This window comes from Phialemonium atrogriseum, assembly GCF_030411735.1.
Source record: "Phialemonium atrogriseum strain 8032-3 unplaced genomic scaffold QBC33scaffold_3, whole genome shotgun sequence".
Taxonomy (NCBI): domain Eukaryota; kingdom Fungi; phylum Ascomycota; class Sordariomycetes; order Cephalothecales; family Cephalothecaceae; genus Phialemonium; species Phialemonium atrogriseum.
This window is the reverse complement of record NW_026848140.1, coordinates 1,040,807-1,062,149: the sequence shown is the minus strand read 5'-3', so window position 1 is coordinate 1,062,149 and position 21,343 is coordinate 1,040,807. Positions and strand designations below refer to the sequence as shown.

At 56.1% G+C, this 21,343-nt stretch overlaps 10 protein-coding genes across 10 annotated transcripts; 5 read left to right on the top strand and 5 right to left on the bottom strand.

Annotated features, from left to right (window-relative positions):
• Nucleotides 1–918: 918 nt before the first annotated feature.
• QBC33DRAFT_526827 (CDC50 family protein) lies at nucleotides 919–2,760 on the top strand. The gene is made up of 5 exons (XM_060426928.1): nucleotides 919–1,288; nucleotides 1,372–1,408; nucleotides 1,483–1,579; nucleotides 1,638–2,421; nucleotides 2,492–2,760. Exons 1-5 carry the CDS (start codon nucleotides 1,189–1,191, stop codon nucleotides 2,722–2,724), a joined length of 1,251 nt encoding a protein of 416 aa, XP_060287310.1. The 5' UTR covers nucleotides 919–1,188; the 3' UTR covers nucleotides 2,725–2,760.
• Nucleotides 2,761–3,335: 575 nt separating this feature from the next.
• Nucleotides 3,336–5,131, bottom strand: QBC33DRAFT_526822 (uncharacterized protein). The gene is made up of 3 exons (XM_060426927.1): nucleotides 4,990–5,131; nucleotides 4,711–4,886; nucleotides 3,336–4,620 (listed from the first exon to the last, which is right to left on the bottom strand). Exons 2-3 carry the CDS (start codon nucleotides 4,753–4,755, stop codon nucleotides 3,559–3,561), a joined length of 1,107 nt encoding a protein of 368 aa, XP_060287309.1. The 5' UTR covers nucleotides 4,756–4,886; nucleotides 4,990–5,131; the 3' UTR covers nucleotides 3,336–3,558.
• On the top strand, nucleotides 5,043–7,165 carry QBC33DRAFT_526816 (uncharacterized protein). Its single transcript, XM_060426926.1, has one exon. The coding sequence runs from the start codon at nucleotides 5,466–5,468 to the stop codon at nucleotides 6,993–6,995; it is 1,530 nt and encodes a 509-aa protein (XP_060287308.1). The 5' UTR covers nucleotides 5,043–5,465; the 3' UTR covers nucleotides 6,996–7,165.
• Nucleotides 7,021–8,136, bottom strand: QBC33DRAFT_526814 (multi protein-bridging factor 1). Its single transcript, XM_060426925.1, has 2 exons — nucleotides 7,776–8,136; nucleotides 7,021–7,658 (listed from the first exon to the last, which is right to left on the bottom strand). The coding sequence occupies exons 1-2, from the start codon at nucleotides 7,932–7,934 to the stop codon at nucleotides 7,353–7,355; spliced, it is 465 nt and encodes a 154-aa protein (XP_060287307.1). The 5' UTR covers nucleotides 7,935–8,136; the 3' UTR covers nucleotides 7,021–7,352.
• A 300-nt stretch (nucleotides 8,137–8,436) lies between these two features.
• Nucleotides 8,437–10,394, top strand: QBC33DRAFT_445078 (uncharacterized protein; the record flags this gene model as incomplete). Its single annotated transcript, XM_060424307.1, has 2 exons — nucleotides 8,437–8,991; nucleotides 9,057–10,394. 2 exons carry the CDS (start codon nucleotides 8,437–8,439, stop codon nucleotides 10,392–10,394), a joined length of 1,893 nt encoding a protein of 630 aa, XP_060287306.1.
• A 1,105-nt stretch (nucleotides 10,395–11,499) lies between these two features.
• Nucleotides 11,500–12,590, top strand: QBC33DRAFT_526809 (Mss4-like protein). Its single transcript, XM_060426924.1, has 3 exons — nucleotides 11,500–11,818; nucleotides 12,029–12,237; nucleotides 12,360–12,590. Exons 1-3 carry the CDS (start codon nucleotides 11,698–11,700, stop codon nucleotides 12,438–12,440), a joined length of 411 nt encoding a protein of 136 aa, XP_060287305.1. The 5' UTR covers nucleotides 11,500–11,697; the 3' UTR covers nucleotides 12,441–12,590.
• Nucleotides 12,242–14,095, bottom strand: QBC33DRAFT_231154 (uncharacterized protein). The gene has a single exon (XM_060422838.1). It carries the CDS (start codon nucleotides 13,641–13,643, stop codon nucleotides 12,702–12,704), a length of 942 nt encoding a protein of 313 aa, XP_060287304.1. The 5' UTR covers nucleotides 13,644–14,095; the 3' UTR covers nucleotides 12,242–12,701.
• Nucleotides 14,096–14,791: 696 nt separating this feature from the next.
• On the top strand, nucleotides 14,792–16,978 carry QBC33DRAFT_526805 (fasciclin domain-containing protein). Its single transcript, XM_060426923.1, has 3 exons — nucleotides 14,792–15,870; nucleotides 15,956–16,165; nucleotides 16,231–16,978. The coding sequence occupies exons 1-3, from the start codon at nucleotides 15,275–15,277 to the stop codon at nucleotides 16,577–16,579; spliced, it is 1,155 nt and encodes a 384-aa protein (XP_060287303.1). The 5' UTR covers nucleotides 14,792–15,274; the 3' UTR covers nucleotides 16,580–16,978.
• Nucleotides 16,940–18,551, bottom strand: QBC33DRAFT_597752 (uncharacterized protein; the record flags this gene model as incomplete). Its single annotated transcript, XM_060431941.1, has 2 exons — nucleotides 17,730–18,551; nucleotides 16,940–17,634 (listed from the first exon to the last, which is right to left on the bottom strand). Exons 1-2 carry the CDS (start codon nucleotides 18,316–18,318, stop codon nucleotides 16,940–16,942), a joined length of 1,284 nt encoding a protein of 427 aa, XP_060287302.1. The 5' UTR covers nucleotides 18,319–18,551.
• A 233-nt stretch (nucleotides 18,552–18,784) lies between these two features.
• On the bottom strand, nucleotides 18,785–20,614 carry QBC33DRAFT_444666 (uncharacterized protein; the record flags this gene model as incomplete). Its single annotated transcript, XM_060424285.1, has 2 exons — nucleotides 18,785–19,887; nucleotides 20,026–20,614. The coding sequence occupies 2 exons, from the start codon at nucleotides 20,612–20,614 to the stop codon at nucleotides 18,785–18,787; spliced, it is 1,692 nt and encodes a 563-aa protein (XP_060287301.1).
• Nucleotides 20,615–21,343: the final 729 nt, after the last annotated feature.

Here is a 21,343-nt window from a genome sequence, read left to right as displayed (position 1 = left end):
GCCAAGAGTGAGTTCCAGATAATGGAGCGGTGGGCAAGCGCAAGATTGAGGGGTGCCGAATATAGGAGGAATGCGACCAGTGACAAAGTATGTGCAGGAGGAGGGCAGGAGCAGGTCAGGAGGAGGGTGATGATGATGAAGAGGGCAGGCCGGGGGCGAGGGGTTTGGGTAGGAAGCTTAGTGTCGTTGACAGGAGACAGAGAGATCGCTGTGGGTGGGCAATCAAATGACGGAAGAAGCGATGGAATTCTGAGCCAGTCGAGAGTGAAGCTTCGACTGCACTACGTCGAAGGTGGGGAAGTTGCCCAGCTAGCAGCAAACCCCAGCCTTCCCCCCCTGCCAGTCATCTCGCCATCGAACACTTCTAGAAGACGCACGGTCCGTTTTGTGGCCCTGTTCCACACCCGGCACACCCGCCTTATCTTCGATGGTCAGAGCTTCGCAACGTCTTCTGAGTGCTTCCGTTGCAGTGCGGCTGCCCTTTCCAGGAGTCTCGTCATCCGAAAACTTAACTGGTCTGGTCTTAGCTCAACCCCGCCGCCATCGCCAGCAGCTGTCAATCTTAATCTTCTATGCTCAATCTTCAGCCGTCAATTCAGTCCGATTGCCTGACAAAAGACCGCTAAGTCCCACCGTAGGTATCCTTGAACGTAGGTATTCCGTACTGTACCTAGACATCCCTATTTGGGTGTTACGGAGATCATTTCAAACCCTGCACCTCGAAACAGGTTTGATTTGTGCACATTGAATACCTACTGTGTGGTAGGTAGGTACCTAGCCGTCGAGGTTGTGTGCCACCAGTGGCACACGACGTTTGCCCCCACAACTTACTCTACAAGAGTGCGCCATTGGCGTCCGTCCCACCTTGGTTGAATCGATGAAACGAAGCTACGCATACGTAGTATTGTACATAGAAGAGGATATTTAGGTATCCGGCGTATCGGAGTATGCCGTATCGCGTCCCCAAGCACGGCACAGACCATTAAACCACGTGACTTCCTCGTAATCCAAAGGGGAAAACGAAACTGCGACAGTGGCTTAGCTCCGTGCGCTGAATAACACCCTGGATCCTCGCCACACCTATTGCGCATCTCCCCAGGGTTCAGAATGGTGTTCATGGATTGACTGAACTCCGACTTTCGCGCCAAACACGGTCTCCTCACATCCTCTCCATCAACCTAAGTCGCCATGGCCGATACTCCGCCGCGAGGAGGTCACGCTGACTCCATCACATCCCAAGATTCCGGCCCTAAACAGGATGAGAAGAAGAAGAGTCGCAGGCCTGCGAGTACGTCCTCCGGAGATGCCGCCAGGGGCTGTCCTGGCCACCAGCCTGCAGAACCAACTAACCATTGCTTTTCTTTACTATAGATAATGCATTCCGACAGCAGAGATTGAAGGCATGGCAGTATGTTTTCCCCTCCTAACGGTCTCCCCTCCCTTCCGCTTTTGCTCGTCGGAGGATACTGACCCTGTTGAAAGACCGATCCTGACGCCTAAGACTGTCCTACCGCTGTTCTTCACAATCGGCATCATATTCGCACCGATAGGAGGATTGCTTCTGTACGCGAGTGCTCAAGTATGTTGCATCCCAAGTTCGTCAGGCGAAGAAGACGCTGATCATAGTTGGTTTCCAGGTCAGAGAGATCAAGCTCGACTACACGACATGCACCACGGATGCACCGAGGGACGAATTCAAGCCTATGCCAGACGGCAATGTCTTCTCGGCATTCAAGACATCTGGGAATGACACTGATTGGCTGCCTCCGAGGTGGCGCGCGAGCGATGTCAACCTCACGTTCGACGGCGTTGAGAATACATATAATCAGTGCACCCTCGAGTTTTCGATACCCGAAGACATGGGCCCCCCGGTACTCTTCTATTATCAGCTCACGAACTTCTACCAGAACCACCGTCGATATGTCAAGAGCTTCAATGACAAGCAGCTGAAGGGTGATGCGGTCAGTTCGGGTACCATCAACGGGTCGGACTGCACTCCTCTCACCCACGACCTTTCGGGCAGCGGGAAACCCATCTATCCATGCGGTCTGATTGCCAACTCGATGTTCAATGACACCTTCTCGAACCCGCTTTTGCTGTCTGTTCCAGTCAGCGGTGATAGTGGCAAATTGGACAACCAGACATATCCCATGAACAACAACTCCGGCATAGCCTGGTCCTCTGACGCTGCTCTGTATGGGAAGACCAAGTACAACCTCTCTGAGATTGTTCCACCTCCAAACTGGGCCGTACGGTTTCCGAATGGCTATACTGAGTCAAACCCACCCCCTGACCTCGAAACGTGGGAGGCGTTCATGGTATGGATGCGGACCGCGGGCCTTCCGACTTTCAGCAAGCTTTATCAGCGCAACGACGACAAGGCCATGATTGCTGGCAGGTACCAAATTGAGATCGTCAATCGTAAGTATAAGCAGGATAGAATGCATTGCCACCCCCTACCCCCAGCGCTGAGGCTAATACAGCGGCGCAGATTTCCCCTCTGAGGTGTTCCACGGGACCAAGTCCATCGTCATCTCGACCCGCACAGTCATGGGCGGCCGAAACCCCTTCCTTGGCATTGCTTATATTGTTGTCGGCGGTATCTGCATTGTGTTAGGTGTCGTGTTCACAGTGACTCATCTCCTCAAGCCCAGGTATGTTGCCTATGGTATTCCTTCTTTATTCTTCTTGTGCTTCCTAGCCCCGTTTCCCGGCCAGTGCTGACTTGGATGCCTTACAGAAAACTGGGTGATCACACCTACCTCTCCTGGAACAACGCTCCTGGTGCAACCAAGCAACCTGGTGGCTCCGGCGGCGCAATTGCTTCTGGCCGTGATCTTGGGCGTCCTGGCGAGGCGTAGGATTCCCGTGATTATGCCCCTAAACATGGTCAAGACAGCTTGCGTCGGCCCCTTCGGCCCCTGGCTACCTCTATTGTGTCACAGTCCTTTGACGGTATCGCTAGCACAAGCCCGATTCTGTCTCCTCGCCCCTGTGCACGTCCTGGCATTCTAAGAGATGATGGGCTGCGGAGTGGACTGCGGAGCGTGTCGGAAAGTACTACAGGACCCTCGTCTGACGGGAGCATGGGCCCAATCATCACACCCTTTGACATCCTACAACGTAAGTAGGAATCAAACCCCCTGGCCTGGTGGCACCTCGAGGCCAGCCAGCCTCGGCAGGGAAAAACGATCTTGGGAACTAGCCAACACCATGTTTTTGTATGATTATGCTGTCCTCGGACAGGACTCTTTTTCCTTGGCTTCCAACGCCCGGCAATACCCAAGGGTAGGAAGCTCCAACAAGCATGAATTGTGGTATTTTATGGATATGGTCATTTTCAAACAATTTCCTTGCTTCTTTCCTTGTTCAATCATGTGTTTGTGTTCCGCTCTGAACACCAAGAAAGGAGACGGTGTTGGGCAGGGCAACGGGGTTTGGGTCCAAGTGATGTTGTGTCTCTAGCGTACGGAGTTATATGGTATTTCTCAAAAAACGAACAGTCTTCTAAACGTGCTTCTCCATCAATCAATCGCACCGCCTACCTAGATACCTACTCTATCTATTGCCCTTGGCCCCCGAAGGCGCATCGACCCGCCGCTTCTGGAGCGACTTCCCAAGCGCATCCCGCACCATCGGATCTGCGCGAATCGTGTTCTGAACCAGCCATTCCTTGACCGTGCCCCTCATGTTACTCAGGGCCTCGTCATCGCCGGCGAAGGGGGCCATCTCCATCTGCAGAAGCCGCTCCGTGTCGGCATCCAGCCCCTTCGCCGACGCCTCTACCCTGTCCAGGGCTTGCCTGAGCAGTAGCTCCTCGTCCTGCCCCTTCTGGCTGACCACGATCTTGCCCTCTGACGTGTCCGCGCCAAGGAGGGGACCAATCTGCGAGAAGGCGATGTAGATGGTGATGCAGAGCTTCCTGGCGAGGGCGATGATCTGGAAGGGCAGGTACGGTGTCCGCGCCGGGGTGACGAGCCGGAGCAAGGGGTTGACGACACGCTCGAAGAGGGCGGGCCTGCCGGGGCGGGTGACGGTGTGCAGCTCAAAGACGAACAGCGAGGCGAGGACGAGCCAGCGCTCGTGGCGGGCCCAGTCGAGGTAGCCGAACAGGCCGAGGCCGTACATGGCGGCGGCGGCGACGGCGTAGTAGGGGACCAGGTTCTGGGCCCCGCGGATGACGAAGTCGCGGACCGTCCGACACCGGTCCCACGACACGACGGCCGGGCCGAAGCGCTCGTAGGCGAAGCGCCGGGCCGGGTCGGTGAGCGTCTCGCTTGCAGTCTTGAGGTGGACGAAGTAGGCGTTGACGTCGGCCGGGTCGGAGCCAGGGGTGTTGGAGGCTTTGTCCGGGTGGTAGAGGGCGGCGAGACGCCGGAAGCGGCTCTTGATGTCGCGCTCCGAGGCGTCGGGCGAGACGCCCAGGTCGCCGTAGTAGGTGCCCGCGCGCCGGAGCTCGTAGTCGGCCTCGTAGATGGTGTAGAGCAGGTAGAGCGACACCACGAGGATGTGGATGCGCCGCCGGTGCTCGGCGAAGCGTGGGCTGCCCGGGCGCGGCTTCGGGTCGCCGGCTCGGATGGCTATGCCGTAGTAGATGGTCTGGACCCAACCGGTGACGAGCTGTTGCGGGAGCGGGAAATGGGTTGTTAGCCTGGTCTGCCATTATTCTCGAGACAGACGGGAACTTGTAAGGGACAAGAGGAAACTCACGTTGGGCAGAAAACTCCAGCCTATCAAGGAAAGGAAGTCAGACATGATGAGCGCGCTATAATGTCATGACAGAAAAGGAAGAAATGAAAGGCTGAAGGGAAAGAGGGAGGCCGTTTTGCGAAGGTAAGGTCGGTTGGTTGCTCTGCATCGCTGTCGCAAGGTGTCATTGTCTACTTCTGGCGAAAGTTAATCATCCTGGCGGGGTGGCAGTTAGGGGCACAGGCGCCTGGGGGACCAGGGGGGACCACAGTTAGGTATGTACCTAGGCACAGTACCTACCTCCTGTATTGGCCTGAATCTAAAAGTATTTCTACGACATACTCATATTCCTATTTTATTCGAAGGTTCTCAAGGCGAATCAGTTGCCCAACAGACTCCAAATTCGAAGACACCTGACTGCACACCCCCCAGCCAATGGCATTGATGTTTCGGGAGAATCAACATTGTTCTTTTGTTCATTGGTTTTCGAGCGCACAGACGGTTCCTGGCTTCGCACGTCGCGGGTGGTCGCAGGTACTTGGCGCGCTGGAGCCAAGTCGCGTCCACGCGTGTCAATACGCGCTTTCGTTATCAGTAAAGTGCCACGCCCCATCCCGCCTCACAGTTTGGTCCTTCTCCAACTTGACCACGCCTTCTGTTTGAGTCTATTATCTGCTGCTCTGCACTTGCCTTTTGTCTGCCCAATTGTCAGAGCTTCCATTTGAAACTACCACCTACTCTCGTCGTTACTGCCAACCGAGTTTTAATCCTGCACAATGCCTACCGCCGTCTCGCGTCAGGTACGGGCGAGCCGCGGCAAGAGCAACTTACTCTCGAAGCAGAGCTCCACGAATATAACCAACTTTGCCCGTGTTTCGAAACTTCAGACCTTTGGCAAGGAAGCCGCAAAGCAGGCGTCACTCCTTGGAGCAGGAGGCTTTACCTCATCCATCGAAGTAGTCCTCAGCTCAAGGAAGAGGAAGGCAGATAGCGACCTCGACTCCCCACAAACAACCCAAAGAATAGACCTTCCGCCTTCATCAACAAGATCATCAAAGCGTCCGTGTCGGGAGGTCTCAGACATACAATCGATACCGAGTTTATTCGTCGCTTCCAAGAAGAGAAAGGCCATCAGCTCGGACGACGACAAGGAGAACGTGAGCGAGGTAATCTCGGCTGATCTTTCATTGCTCGACTCCCTAAGCACGAAGCAACTCCACCAGAAGCGTCCTCGAGGGTCGGATTCCGGGGCGTCAGCTGCAGCCCAGGCTGAGGCGCTTCTTGAACGCCTGAATTTGCAGTCATCTCCACGCAAGCGATCGCGGGTCCTCGACTCAAAAATCCGAGAGCGGCTGCCTGACGAAATCCTTCACCTGATTAGTCTTCAAGCCTCATTCTTGAAGGCTCTCAGCCTTCACCACGCACACAATGGCGCCCACGTCCCCGTCGATTTGCGGGCCATCTGCCCCAACGTTGCCCAGTCGTGGGGGCGACGGAAGGTTGTCCTGGAAGATATCAGCCGCTGCGTCGGTGTCGTAGCCTGGGAGCGCCCGGACAAGAGCGACACTACGTCTTTCCGGAACCCACTCCTCCTATCGGACTACGGACAAGGGAAGATATGCATTGAGCTGGACCCGGGTGCAGAAGCAGGTCCCCTGAAGGAGGAAAAAATCAATGCCAGATTTGAGGAGAATCTCCGGCTGCTCTGGTCTGCTCGCAAGGAGTCGGACGTCAAGTCATTTATTGCCAACTTGCCGAAGGCCATCCCGCGTGCTTCCGCCACGAAGAAACTACCATTGCTCTCCAAGGGCCAGAAAACATTAGACGAGTTCAAGAAGGATATTGTCAAGAAACAGCAGGAGAAGGAGGAAGCTAAGGCACGAACGGAACCAGCTCTCAATTCGGACGGGTCGAAGATGAGCCTTATCGACCGAATCCGATTCAAGGAGCTCCAGCTTTCACAGGCTGCCCAGCCTCCCTCCGCGGCCGAACTACAGCGGCGAGCGGCACTCCAGAGGGCGGACGATGTCGCGGGAGTCATCGGCATGCTCAGCATGGCGACGGCGGGGGGCCGGGCGCGCATCTCCTTCACCATGGCCGCGGTCCTAATCAAGCTGAAGGACTCTCTCCGGATCCCTATCTCGCACGAGGAAGGCGCCTGTTGTGTCAGGCTTCTCGCCACCGAAGTTGCCCCCCAATGGTTGAGAGTGGTGACGATCGGTGGGAAGGAGAATGTGGTGATCCAGATGGCTTCTCAGCCTAGCAAGGCAGCGATTCAGGACAGGGTCAATGTTCTTTCTACATAGGGGCGGCATGCTTTTCTTCCGTACATGGGATTTGTTGTGTCTTGGTGTTGGATGGCAACCAGATTCAAGTCGGTCACCGTAGGGCTGCCACAACTGCACAATGGGAAATAGGAGTAGTAGTTTGGGAAGGGAAAGAAATGTCTAGTTGTTTTTTTTTTGCCCGTCACACATCTATATGATCGTTATCCGTGAGACCCGTTTCCGCCATGCAACTGCAATAAAAAGCCATTTCCCCAAGGTCGAAGCTAAAATGTCGAAGGGTGTTCCGCAACTGCGTTCGCACAGCCGCTTTTAGCTCAACCTCAAAATCATCCCCCCCGTTCCCTGTCCTTCCCCCCCCCGGAGAGAGAAACCAGATCACTTCTTCGCAAACCTGGGCTGCCCGATGTCGCTACCCCTCAGCTTGACGTTGAGGACGCGCTCCATGGCGGACAGGACCTTCTGGTCAGGGGTGGCGGTGCCGCGCTCGAAGTCGGCGACGATGGCAGGGGTGGTGTTGCACTTTGTGGCGAGATCCTTCTGGGTCAGGGCCTTGGGCTGGAAGTCGGCGCGCGCCTTGGAGATGGCGTTGCCGACCTCCTTGCCGATCGTCTTAGGCTTGACGATATCGTCGGACCGGTCCACCTTTGTCAGGCGCTGGCCCTCGACGCCGGGTTTGGAGGCCTGTGGGGGAGGAGATTGGTCAGCACGTTGTACGGGATGTCATGCCCCGAGGTAGTAGGAACGGGGGGCAGTGGCAGTAGCAGGGAGAGGCAAATTGCATGGGGAATTGGGACTTACTGTGTTGCCTGCTCCAAACTTCTTCTCTGTGCCGATGATGGAGCCGCTCCGCTGGGCGGCATTGAGTGCGCTCTTTCCCTTGACGACGGTCTCGCGCTGCGAGGCGCCACCTCGGGCTTTGCTTCCAATCTTGGTGACGGATTCCCAATCGTCAGACATGTTGGATGTCGGTGTGGCGGGGGCTGAGGTTTGAGTGGTTAGATGGTATGGGTGTCGAGAGATGTTCAGGTTCGGATTGATCTGAGTTTCTGCTGAATTCTGAAGACCAGGAGGGTGATTTCGGCGGATTTATATATCTCAGTTCTTTGTCAAGTCAATATCTTTGGTAACAGAGAGTAAGGATGAAAGATAAAGGATAAATAATATTCACAGAACGTGATGGTTGGCTATCGAAGTTCGCCCGATTTAGGCCAATGACTCAATCGGAGAACCAATATTAGGTAAGGTAGGCTGAGCACCGAAAGCCGGGGGCCGCCACTTGGCAAAATCTTGACCCCTGTGTGGGGTTTAGGGGGCCAGGGGCTCTTCATGGTCGCCCTTTGCTTAGTAATGCCTGTCTCACAACATCAGCTATCAGCTCCTGAGTCCTTCCTTTCACAGCTCCAGGCGAGAAGAGAAGGAATGCAGCCAGGGAATCAGCTGGGTCCGTTTTTATGCGAAAATGACGACCGGTTCGTCATCCCTCTTCAATTTTGCTCTTGCTGCTTTTGGATACCTAGCACTCTTTCAAGGCGTACTCGATATTGTCCTATTAGTCGGACTCTGTGCCGTGAGGAGCAGTCCTTTGATCCAACAGTTGCTTGAGACACAATTCCTCGTGTACTTCCCTCGGGCTCTCGAGGGCATCTTTGTTTCCTTTGCCCTCCTCCAAGTTTGTCGAGTCTTCTGGTCAAGATCCCCAACCCCAAAATGGAGTGGCATTGGCAAGGTGCTCCTGTTCCCTTGCCAGACTACCCATTCAAGGTTCTTCCCTGAGAAACATTCATTTACACACTCGTATCTCGTTGTTGGAATTCCCGTGGGTTGGGAAGGTGCCGCTGGCGGCTTAGTCTCAGCGGGAGTCAAGCAGAAGGGGAACAGTGGGATCTTGGCATGGTTTTCTTTGAACCAGAGTCAAAGGAAAGGGTGGTACGATACGGATGCTGGAGATTACCTCGATCGGGGAAAGTCTCATCTCGGGCTGCGAGGCAAGCTAGATGAGTTCCTCAAAACTCAGGTGGGTGTTTGGTGTGCTTGAGCATGTGCATGTGTATGTGTTGATATTAACTAACCTGTTCCAAGGGTGTTGATCCGGCTAGCTTTCCACATGCCTATCTGATCACGGCTGCCAGGTTTCTTGGCTATCACTTCAATCCCGTTTCTTTTTGGTACCTGTACGACTCAGACAAGTCCCTGGCAGCTATGATATTAGAAGTCAACAACACATTCGATGAGAGGCGGATGTATTTCCTGACGCCTGCAGATGAAGACGCGATGGCCGAAGTTGAAGGATCCCCCACCTCGAGCCACACCGTTGCATCAGGCAAGATCCCACGCACGGTAATGAAACAGGTCTGGCCAAAAGAACTACACGTCTCTCCGTTTAACTCGCGGAAGGGGTCTTACTCTTTGGTTGCGTATGACCCCCTCCGCCCCTCCGAGCCTGGCTCTCGGTTGATCAACAACACCATTACGCTGAAATCCTCGAAAGGCCATGGGAAGATCGTTGCTCGGCTCTTCTCCGATGGCCCTCCCATTGACCCAGCGTCTCTTAGCTGGTGGCAGAAACTCAAATTCCTGGCGTCTTGGTGGTGGGTCGGCTTTGTGACTTTCCCTCGAATTGTCAGCCAAGCTTGGGTCTTATTCTTCCGGCGCAAACTCCATGTGTGGTACCGGCCCGAGCCCCTCAAGGAGAGCATCGGCCGCAGGGCGGATGGAACCGAGCGCCGTTTGGAGCTTGTTTTCAGGAGGTATTTGCGACATCTGGTTGAGACATCTGACATACCCGTCGCTGTGAAATACATTCCAAGTGGACTATCAGACGGCGCGGAGGAGTTGATGCTACCAAGGGTGCTACGCGACTCAGCCTCAGATATCCAGGCCCTAGACTTCAAGGTCTTGACTCCGGTGTTCTACTCGAGGTTCGCCTGTTACGCTCACGATCTTGAGGCAATCTTCTGCGAGTTCAGGGAGAACTGCACAGTGTGGATCTCCCATCCGGAGATGATACCAAGGCTATTCTTGAAGGCACCCTTGCCTCCGCTGAAGACATCCAACTACGTCGACTTTGCCTACTTTAAAGCAATCCAAAGGCTGCGACGGAATCCGGAGAAAATCGAGAGGCCCCTCACATCTAGCGCTGCAGCTACGGCGAGGGGCCAGGAGGCTGACATACGAGGCTTTCGCATGTCTTCGATGGACAGTTACGTTCTGACAAGAGAGGAAACCGAGACCAAAAACACATACAGAAGCGCCGTCCTAAAACTGTTTATCGCAGATAGGATGTCCCTTGGCTTTATGCCCTTGCTCGAGACTCAGCGCCTCGCGATACAGATGTGTATGGCGTGGATCATATCAAGTGCTGTCAAGCAGGCGATCTTGCAGGCATCCTGGTACGGAAAAAGCCAGCTCACAGCTTGATTCACCGAAAGACAAGCGCACGCCAGCACCCATATCGTCACATCCAACATTCCGGATTCGGCCTGGCAGGCGGAAGTTCCCATTCGGCGGATTGCGGGAGGTTCTGACTCGAAGCTCCAACCCCCACAGGTGCTGATGGCGAAGAGTTGCAGTGTGTATATTACATGCTATATAGGAGACTCCGGGGAATACGGGGATTTGGAAATGCGCCCATGAACTGTTATATTCCAAATATCAGAGGCCTCTCGGCGGAGTGGGCATTTATTACCTGATCTCCGCGGGCATCCAGCACCAACACGGTATCAATTGGCAGCCCGGTCAACCAGATGTGATTGCGTGAGCTGTCCGAACGCCGAGATCCCGGAATGATGTCATGCCAAATACCGCCCAGACAGTTGGGTCCCAACTCCCCAACAAGTATCTCTAATAAGACGGTAAGACTAAAAAGTGTGTTTTGGTGTTGGGTCATGCAGGGCTGTCTTGTCACTGCATTAGCCCAACAGCCGAAGTGGTGTGTACTACCTATGTCAGAATTACCATATTCCAAATACCATACATACGCACGAGCATGGATGTAGCGGAGATGAGCTCAGACAAGTACAATGACAAATAGGCTTACCCGACGCCTGTACAGTACACCCGACATTACGTACAGACTCCGCTAACGTTGCTTTGAATTATTGTTAAGAAACTTGAATCCTGGGAAGACTTGCAACATGTGATGGATCCTTGTTGCGGCACACCTTTTAAGTTTGATCTTCTCAACACATCACTACAGACCTGTATTATTCTGTCTGTACAGAGCGATAAACCTTCGTATACGTATGTAATGTATAATGGACTTTGGATTGGCCCCCAGCATTTCCGCGGGGCCAAAGTTTGGATGGAGGGGCGGGTGGGACAAGGAACAAAGTGAGATCTGACAGAACCTAGAATGCATGTAGTGTCCGTTATCAGTGTCCCTCCCTTGAGCTATCAGCGCCCCCGGTTGGCCCAAGATTGCAACCCGATCGCTTGCATGCTGCAGCTCACAAAAAAATAACCGCCTACCCACTCATGGCAAGGAAGCTAAGCTTTGTCGCGCCTCCATCGAGTCTCGGGTGCCCTCTCAAGTACTTAAATGAGAACCCCGCGTCCGCTCCCTCACGTATGAGCTTCCTGGTCTTCCAAATATCATCCAAATACCCAATCGAAAGCTCTATTTGATTTGTCGGCCTCTCTTGGTTCTGGTTATCTGCCCCGGAACAACAAACACACAAACAGAACCCAGAACACCGTAACATCCCTTCCCGTCGTTGCCAACATGGTTCTCACCGGACACTGCCTCTGCAAGGCCGTCACCTACACTGTCGATGTTGATGCGCCCTTGATCACTGGGTACGATCATTGCGATGATTGCCAGCGTCAATCGGGCTCGACCTACTGTGAGTTGCCTTTCTGAATTACCCCTCCACAGCTTAGGGCTCGAAGAACCGCAGCGTAACAACCCCGCCCCCGCGTTTCACCACCTATCAAATTGTCAAACCACGACGTCACAAATTTCTGGCAGAAGGAGCAACTCGTGCAATTCGTCCCCTCTCCGTTTTGGTTTTCCCCCGTACAGAACAGTTATGCTGATCTATAAATTGCAACAGCCCTCGTGTGCGTCGTCCCAAAGGACAAATTGACTCTGAACGGCCCGGTCAAGAAGTGGAAGGGTGTGGGCTCCTCGGGCCAAGCCGTCTGGCGACTGTTCTGCTCCGACTGCGGATCCCCAATTGCCCACGACCCCGATGCCGCACCCGAGATCATTGCCCTCAAGGGTGGCACCCTCGACTCTGAGATCAAGAAGAACCTGAAGCCTGTAAGATATTTTTTGTCTTTGTGTCCCCTTCTCGACTCCCGCTCGGCCGCCTTCCGAGAGCAGGGTGAAGTTTGAAAGTTATGAAAATTATAGCCACATGCTAACCTGGCGTCTTCAATCAGGACACCGAGATCTGGACTGTCGGCAAGCTGCCCTTCTGCCAGGAGAAGCTTGCGAAGCCATTCGAACACATGCCGCAATAGAAGCCTCCACAACAGTAGCGGTGCTTGTGAATTGAAACTGGTATCAAGAGAACTGGTCGTCCCACAAGGCAAAAATGATGAAAAATGGAAAATACAGAAAGGTACATTATATAGGCTTCAACCAAGACAACTCCGTCCCCTTTCTCTAAGCCCTTCTGTTGCAACCATCGATGCTACTACCTGCGTGACTGCCAAACTCATTCGTGCCCCCTGGTGCTGCGAGACCAAAGTGGCCGTCCCAGCGCGCGCCAAATTGGTCCATCATAAAACGAGCGCAACGATTGCCCCCGCGGTCCCGACTAGGAAGCACCAGTCCATCGCCCTCCCGAACAAGGCGGCGTTGGACTCCGTAGACGAGGACGGCCCGCTGGCAGCCGGAGTCGCGGTCGTCGAAGCCGGACCACCTTTCCCCCCTACGCCCACGGTGCCGGACCCCTTCGCCGACTTTGTGCCGAGCGGGGAGTCGTCGGCGGCGTCTTGCGCCGAGGTCGGGGCCCTGGTGGCGGTGAGCAGGGCGGTGGCGGTGGCGAGGGCGGCGTCGCCGGTGATGCGGCCGGGCCCCTGGCGGGCGGTGGCGGTGTAGTAGAGGCTGACGGCGGTCTGGCCGGGGGCGCGGTCGGAGGCGACGGTGGCTCCCGTGGCGGGCGGCGCGGCGGTGGCCTGGACGGCGGCGAAGACGCTGGCGAACTCGGCGGTTGGGGCGGCGGCCGCGTCGCAGAAGGAGCTCGAGGCCGCGGCCAGGACGCCCATGTACTGGCCGACGTCGCGCTCGGTGCGCTGGCCGTGCAGGAACAGGCACGACAGGCAGGCGGGCCAGTCGGCGAAGTAGGAGCCCCGGCACATGCACTGCTGGTGTGCAGCAAGGAAGAGCGGGCCCGTGCCGTTAGGCGTGCACATGGTCTCGATGGTCTCGATCTCGACGCACGGAGGCACCGTGTCGCCCACCTGCCGCGTCGCGGGCTTGCACACCGAGTCCTGGTAGTCGCGCCGGAGGATGGCCGCCGCCACGGGCGCCAGGGGTGCCGCCCACCTCGCCGCCGCCCGCCCTGGTGCCGCCGGGGCCGGATGGTGTGACGCCGCGGCCGCGGGGGAGGAGATGCCGACGACCGTGAGTAGGAGGAGGACGACGAGGCGGCGGAGGATGTTAGGTGTGGCTGAGTATGCCGGCGGCATACTGCCAGCCAGCATTGCGGATCGGGCCATGACGGGCAAAAAAAAAGGGGGCCCCGAGAGAGGCGTGGGAACCGGCGAGAGAGCAACGTCAACGGGCGCCTTCCCAAGCTGAGGGTAAGAGGCGCGAGCTTGGGAGTAGGGATTCTGCAATGCAGCCAAGAGGCAACCGCGAGAATATGTCTCGGAAACGAGCGCCTCTTCGCGCCGCCAAGCTCGCGAAAACAGGCAATAAATCAGAAACGAGCTCTCTCCCTTGGACACTAGTCGATACTCGATTACGGGGTCTCGCGTGCGGGCATTCGCAGAGCAAACGAAAAGTTCCACGAGCCTACATTTGGATGATACCGCGGCAACTTCGGGCCTGAATTGTCATTGGCTTAGTTAATTGTTAGTCGGCGGGAGGAGTGGCAGAAGCGTGAGAGAGAGACGCGCGTGAGCGACGGAGGAAGGACGAGACGAGGGAAGACGGCCATTTTACCCGCATTGAGAGTTGCGGAGTAGAGATTCCGTCTGGCCGAATCTTGCCCAGCCCTGCCTGAGCTATAAAGCAATGATGTTTCCCGCTGTCCCTGGGGTTTTTGTCATCTGACTGTCGACCCGCCAGGGTTATGGCTAATATATATATGATATCGCAGGACCCCGGAGCTTCAACCGCGCGGGAAGCAGTGTGAGAGGAAGAGAAAAAGAGTACGAATTGGCCGTTGTCTTAGAATGCCACCAATTCCAGTCTGACCGCAATAATTACCAAGCAGTCGGTCAGAGCCCGTCGTCCACGGGAAGTATTGTTTTTTTCTTAATATATCGACGTGGTAGCGGTCAACGCCAACGGTCTTCAATGCCACCCTAGCCAGAGCCTCAACCTTGGAGAGTCGGCTGCCAGCGGGATGCCCAAGAGAAGCAAACAAGTTCAGGTTCCAAGTAAATTCAACTTAAATGGGGGTTACGGGGTGTATAGTCGCGTCCCTGAACTCCATCGTTATTAGACATAGTCGTGAAAGTAGATGCAGGTTTTGGTGGCCTCTCTCGAAGTCAGGATATATGACTATTCTTATATACCCCAGGGGTCACCAAGGGAAGGGGCCTGAATAGGATAGGTATATCGTTGTAGCCCTAATAGGCTAGGACCTACTACTATGCAGGTAGGTCGTCAATACAGAGATAGCCTCAGTTTTGCCAAAAAGGGCCGACTGCACATGTTTGCGCATGTTGCACGTCAAAGTGTACCATGCCGTGTTTGAATCGGCCTGCACAATTAGATGTTTAACATCAGACTCCTGCCTTGACGCTGCTTGTCCCCGACACGGCCAACAATCCCTCAGGGGCTGACAGTAGAAATTGCCCCGAGGACCAATGCCATGTCATACACCCCATGTCCTCTGGAGAAGGTCCACCAATGTTTCCCCGACATCAAGAAAGGAAGACCCCGTTCATTCAGGTGGCCTATTGCGTCAAGAGGCTTCTGGCCCACGAAAGGCGCGGGCTGTCGGGGCTGAAAGAGGTGGCTTGGAGCTACTTCGCGATCCCCCCATGTCCCTCACGTAAGCTTTGTTGTGCCACCTGGGAGCTTCAGCAGCTATGAGGCCCATAAATGTCGGCAGACTCGATGGGATCAGTGACTTGGTCTCATACCCGGAGGCATCAGAACTCTCGCTTGCTTCGAAATGCGAGTCTTCAGCTGTCTAGTCCTTGCGCTGGGCCTCGCCCACTCTGGTCTTTGCCAGGACCTTGTCTCGGCACTATCCAAGTATCCAGAGCTCTCTTCCTTCTCACAGCTTCTTAGCAACTTGCCCGGGGGTGTGGAATCAATCCTCCCCAGCGGACTCGTTCCAAATTCCACGGAGCGAGTTACTATCTTGGCACCAAACAACGCGGCCTTGCTGAGTTTCGCCAACTCAACCGGTGGGCCAAACATTGCTGACCTTCCCGCCGACCAGCTTCTGGCAGTCTTGAAGTACCATGTCTTGGCGGCTAAGCTGACCGGCAAGGAACTGACTGCCACGGAAAGCCTCATTGTGCCGACCTTGCTCCGGGATCAACAGTACAACAACAGGTCAGCCGGTGCTGACCTGGTCAACGCATACGGCCCCGAGGCTGCGCTTGGGCAGGTCATCTTTGCCTCCAAGGACCCGATCAACGCGGTCAAGGCCAGACGGCGCCAGACTGTTAGCGTGTACCTCCGCGGTGGCAATGGCCGAGGCGCCGGACTAAACGCCGTCGATGCCCAGTGGGCTTTAGGCTACTTGCAGATTGTTGATTCGTGAGTCCCCAATGCAGGAACAGAGTCTTGGCCTTCGAGAAGTCGCAGAGAATGAATGCCTAACCTAAGCCGACCCCTGACTCAGTGTCCTCGTGCCTCCTCAGCCATGCGATGTCACCATCAAGGGCCAAGACACATTGTCATCTCTCGACGATGCATTGGACAAGACCGACCTGTACCCAGCGCTTGATACAACTCCCAATGTCACTTGTCTGGCGCCGACCAACAATGCTTTCAAGTCCGCGGGCCATCCCGAGGATATGCTCAACAAGACTGACCTGACCGGGGCACTCCTGTCAGTTCACAATCCCAGTTTGTCGCTGATGACCCGGCGCTAACCTTGCTCTCCTACATGGGCAGTTTCCACACGCTTCCTTTCCCCCTATACACCCCTTACATCGTTTCCGGCATGAAGGTAGCCTCGCTGGCCGACGGGCTCGACGTCACGGTCGTCAAGGTGGGCGAGGACATCTACTTCAACGATGCCAAGCTCATCAGTCCCAACGTCCTGACCAACAACGGCCTGATCCATGTGCTGGACAGGATCATGACGCCCGACGGGAAGCCCCCGGTCTCGCCGTCCCCGACGGCATCCCCATCCCCGACAGGGCCTAGTCAGAGCCCGAAGCCGGATGCTGCTAACTCGCTGTCCGGAAAGGTCTGGGTTGGGCTGTTGACTTGCTTCGCGGCCGTTGCCTTGCTGTTGTAATGGGAGTCTCGGTGTTGTGGACTGTAATTTGGGTTTATTCGCGCTCGTGCTCGTGCTCGTGCTGGAGTGTCTGGCATTGGCGACAGGGACATGGAAATCGATCCGGTTATTGAATGAGATGTATCCTCCATTACTAGATTGCTAGTCAATCTATCACTTCGAAATCCACGAAATCTATTCATAGGACCGGGTGAATCCCTTCTCCCCTCTATGCTCGATGCTCGAAGACCACAAACGCCTGCCAATGCGAATTGAACGCCCATAAGTCATAAATATGCCACAAGTAGACAGAGAGGGCCTGCGAAGTAACAACCATGCAACCGCAAATGCAAATTAAAAAGCTCAAGGTCCACCCCCTTTTCATACCATGGTGATAAAGGCCACCGCAACCACCCAACCCACCAACCCCCAGGTCCGCGCCCCATTCCCCCTCCCCGCCCCGCTGCTGCTGCCGCCAGGCAAGTCCTTCGCAACGCTCGCCGTCGCCCCGTCGCGGACGAGCATGCAGCTCGCGGTGCCGCAGCCGTACCCGGAGGGGCAGCAGCCCGGCCTTAGCCCGGCATCGGCGTCGTCGCCGTCGCAGAGATACCAGCCCGAGGCGCAGGTGGCCGTCGTGGAGGCGGGGACGGCGGCCGCGGGCACGACGACGGTGACGCCGTTGCCGTCCACGACGGTCGTCGGGCGGGCGGGCGGCGGGCACGAGGTCGTCTTGCAGTCGCGCCCCGTCTGGCAGCAGCCGCCGCCGGCGGAGGCGAGGCAGGCGTAGAAGCCTGTTGGGCAGTAGGTGTTGGTGCCGCTGGGTTCTGAGGTGGAGGAGGAGGAGGTTGGGCGGACGGGGGCGGAGATGCCGTTGTCGGTTGTGGAGGTGGTGGTGCTGCCTGTTGCTGGGGTGTTGGTCGGGCTGACGATTCTGGTTGTGGTGCTTGTCTGGGGCTTGGATTGGGATTGGGTCTGCGTGATGATGACGGTCACAATGATGGTGGATGGCGTGGGCGCTGAGACGATGCTGGTGGAAGTGGTGGTCATTGTTGTCATGACCGGGGCGCTGGGGACGCCTAGAAGGAAGGGTTATGCTTCGTTAGCAAGACTACCCTCTCGTGATGATTATGCTTGATAGGGGGGAGGAACAGGGTAAGAGTCAACAACTTACAGCCTACTCCCTCGCACACGAAGCCGGGAATACAGCAACCACCCCCAATTTCAGATGAACAGGCCGTGTTGCCCGAGGCGCATCCCGATATCGACCCCCCGCACGTCGACCCAGACGGACAGCATCCAACCGGCCCCAAGCCCGTATCTTCGATCTCAACACACGTCTCTCCGCTCTGGCAGCAGCTATTCGGGTAGCCGATGCCCGCGCAACTGCTGGTGTCTCCGGGACAGGCCCACTCCCTCCCCTTCAGGCGCGCCAGCTCCCCGGCAGCCGCCCGCCTCAGCAGCCGCCAGCCATACCCCCTGCCGTCCACATCTCCGCCGCTTCGAGGTATCTGGCCGGGGTACTGCGAGCGTTCGTCGTGCGGGGCGAACGGCGGGCGGTACGGCAGCGGGGCCGAGGCATTGGCAGCGAGGAGGGGGGCGGCCCGCCCGGCCAGTGCCCCTTCCTCGGCGAAGGCGCAGTACTCGTGGTGGAACTTCTCGCCGGCGTCGGGGGGCATCTTCCGGACGGCGGTGGGGAGTTGGGCCTGCGCGTCAATCTGCGCGGCGATGAGGAGCCACAATGGCGGCGGGAGGAGTTGCATCTTGTCCTGGGACGAAAAAGGAGCTTCGAGACTCGAGAAATTTTGGTTTGTTGGAGGGTACGGAGGGACCGAGGGTAACACGCACGACGAATTGGTGAGGCTGGGAAAGACAGATTAGATTGTCGTGGCAACGCAGCCCTGCCCAACTAGAAATGAAACAGTGATAAGGTTTGTTGTCCGTGTGGAAGGAAGTCTGAAGAAAAGAGCCCAAAGTCATCGTAGCTACCCCTGCCCGGAGCGACCCCATTGGAACGGCTCACGGGTAGCTAATCCTTGTTGGTGGGGGGGATCGTCGGGATCTTTCTGCAGTCGTCTGCACAGTCGTGGTTCCAATTAGGTACCTACCAAGTGCTTGAATACCTATGTACACGCCCTCCCAGTTCTAATGATACAAGTACGGAGTACAGGCTATGAAATACACGATACATATAGTTGTACAAACACAAATGGAAATACATTCCGAGCATTACCAAAGCCCAGGCTCTTCAGATTTCTCCGCCAACTTGCTAAATTGTGACCTCTCCTTGCCTCGGAGAAATGCGGAACAGAGCAAGCCAGTCGCGACACTGACGTTGAGGCTGTCGACGACATTGGACCCGGACAAGTTCGGGATGTTCACCACAACGTCGGCCTTGCTCCTGAGCTGCCGCGAAAGCCCGTCGCCCTCGCTCCCCATCAGGAGGATGCATGGATCTTTGGAAAGAGGATCCAGGTCCGCGAGTTCGTGCATATCCACCTGCCGATGCTGTCTCGACCTGGCCGCCCCAGGCACGGCTGCGTAGACCTGCCACCCGTTCTCTTTCGACTCGGTCAGGAAGGGGGCGAGCGACTCGACAGAGAAGAGGGTCAGCGCCTCCGAGGCGCCTGCTGAGGCCTTTAGCGCGACGGGTGTCAGCGATGCAGAGTTACGCTTCGTGACCGCCACAGCAGTGGCTCCAAGGAAGCTGGCTGTCCGCAGAATCGCGCCAAAGTTCCCAGGGTCCAGTATCTGATCCAGCACGAGGACCAATGGCTTGTAGTTGCTGTTGCGCGGCGATGGGAAGAAGTCGGAGCTGCCATTGATCTTGGCGTCCTCAACTGACTGGTGGGCCATGTTGACGTGAAAGCCGGGGTTGTTCTCGTCTTCCGACATTGGCCCAAGGCTCGTCAGAGGCAGCTGTGGCAAGGGCGACGCCTCAAGGACATAGCCGTTGTGTGGGCGTCCCGCGCTCATTTTCTCCATGAGGCGCAAACCATCCTCCCCGACGATCTGGACGTCGACTCCTTTTCGTTCCGCCTGTCGTTGGATACCGATGTCCTGCGAGACGTTCTGTCGATTGGCTCCGCCATAGATGTACAGCTTGTACAGTTTGCGCTGCGATGCCTGCAGAGCCGCCTCGACGACCGACTTCCCATATAAAAACTGCGATGCCGCCGTTGTATAGGGAATCGACAGCGGTTGTCGTTCAGCAACTGCTGTTTGAAATGGCTCGTCCCGACGTGTCGCGCCTCCGTAACCTGGCACATCATCCCGTCTATGTTCTCGTCCTTGCCGAGATCGAATAGGTCTCTCGTTACGTCCTCTTCTGTCTCTCGCGCCATCTGCGCGTCTCTCGCCCTCGCGGCCTCCTCTTCTGCCTCTCTCGTCCTCGCTGCCTCGTTTGCTCCCACTCTTCTCCTCGCTGTATGCTACAAGCGCTTCCCACGATGTTCCGGCCTCCTCGCTACCCTCAGATCTGGCCGCAGCTCCGGTCCTATCTGAGCGTCGACCCTCGCTGTCGTCAGCCCTGCCGTTCTCCCACCGCCTGGGCGTATCTCTTCTCGAGTACGATGATGATGCTGGTTCCGGCCTGGCAGGGGATCTCAGGGGCCGCCTTGGCATGGTGCTCTTGTCATCCAGAGCCCCAAATTGCTCCTTCAAGTTTCCTGCCTTTGCTTGGTATACAAGACTTTTCTTGCCAAAGGAGTCTTTGGGGTCGTAGAATCGTGCCTGCCTAGACATAGCCCTTGGCCCATCCTTATGGGTGATGTCCTTCTTTCCCTTTCGGATGCGGAATGTCGGCGCTGGTGCAGCTGCCCTGGCTCTGCGCCTTTCAGCAAAGGTCAAAGGCTGTGATGTTTCCGTAGCACCACTGTCCCGCGTGCCCTGTCGTGAAGACCTGAACCCCTGAGGCCTAGATCTCTCCTCCCGACGCCGACCTTGGTGAATAGCAGAGAGTGAAGCCCACCGCCTCAGAGTTGAGGCATCCCATCCAGCCCTGGGAGCTACCTTGGGGAGTGCCTGAGAAAGCAGCGGAGCACCCTGGAGGGGCCACATCATGGCCTTTCTGAATTCTTCTCCCAATCCTCTCCTGATCACCACTCCTTATCAACACTCCTATCTTTGAGATTCCTTGCCTGTCCTCTCCTCAAAGTCTCAAAAAGCAGGAAGGAAACAGGGGTAGGTAGGTGTTGGTTGAATGATATCCGTCTTGATCATCCGGCAGCTCTCTTACTCAAAGAAGAGCAAAGAAACAGTTGTGAGGAAATACAGGAAAGAACCCCAGTAGAGGGCTGCAGGTCATTGACTTTCTATCAGGCGTTTTTGCTACACTGCTTGGGATTCTGGAGATCCCCAAGCTCAGTTGAGAATGAGATATGTCCAACCCGTTTTTCTTTCACTCTCAGATTGCAGATTGGCGATTGGCGCACATGCAGGGGAGTGACGCCACAGTTGTGTTGTGGCTTGACCCCTGCGTCTGCTCGCACTGGCTATCCCACTTTAACAAGCTCGACGCGTGCCCACTGTGGCCGTCGCGTTTCGCTCTATAATTCCGATTTCAAAAGATACTCGGGGTCGAGTCGCAAGACTTCACCGCCACCGAAAATTATTTGTCACGGCATGAATTTTCCAGTGACATACGATTCGGACTTGCCCCTGTCTGTGCAAGTGGAAAACTGTTAACTAACTCCACCTTCCACTCCTGCAGACCAGTTGCGATACCATTCACACATGTATGCCGAGCCCGAGGCAGCTTTTGCGCTGCCATCGGCGTCCTCGAAGCCC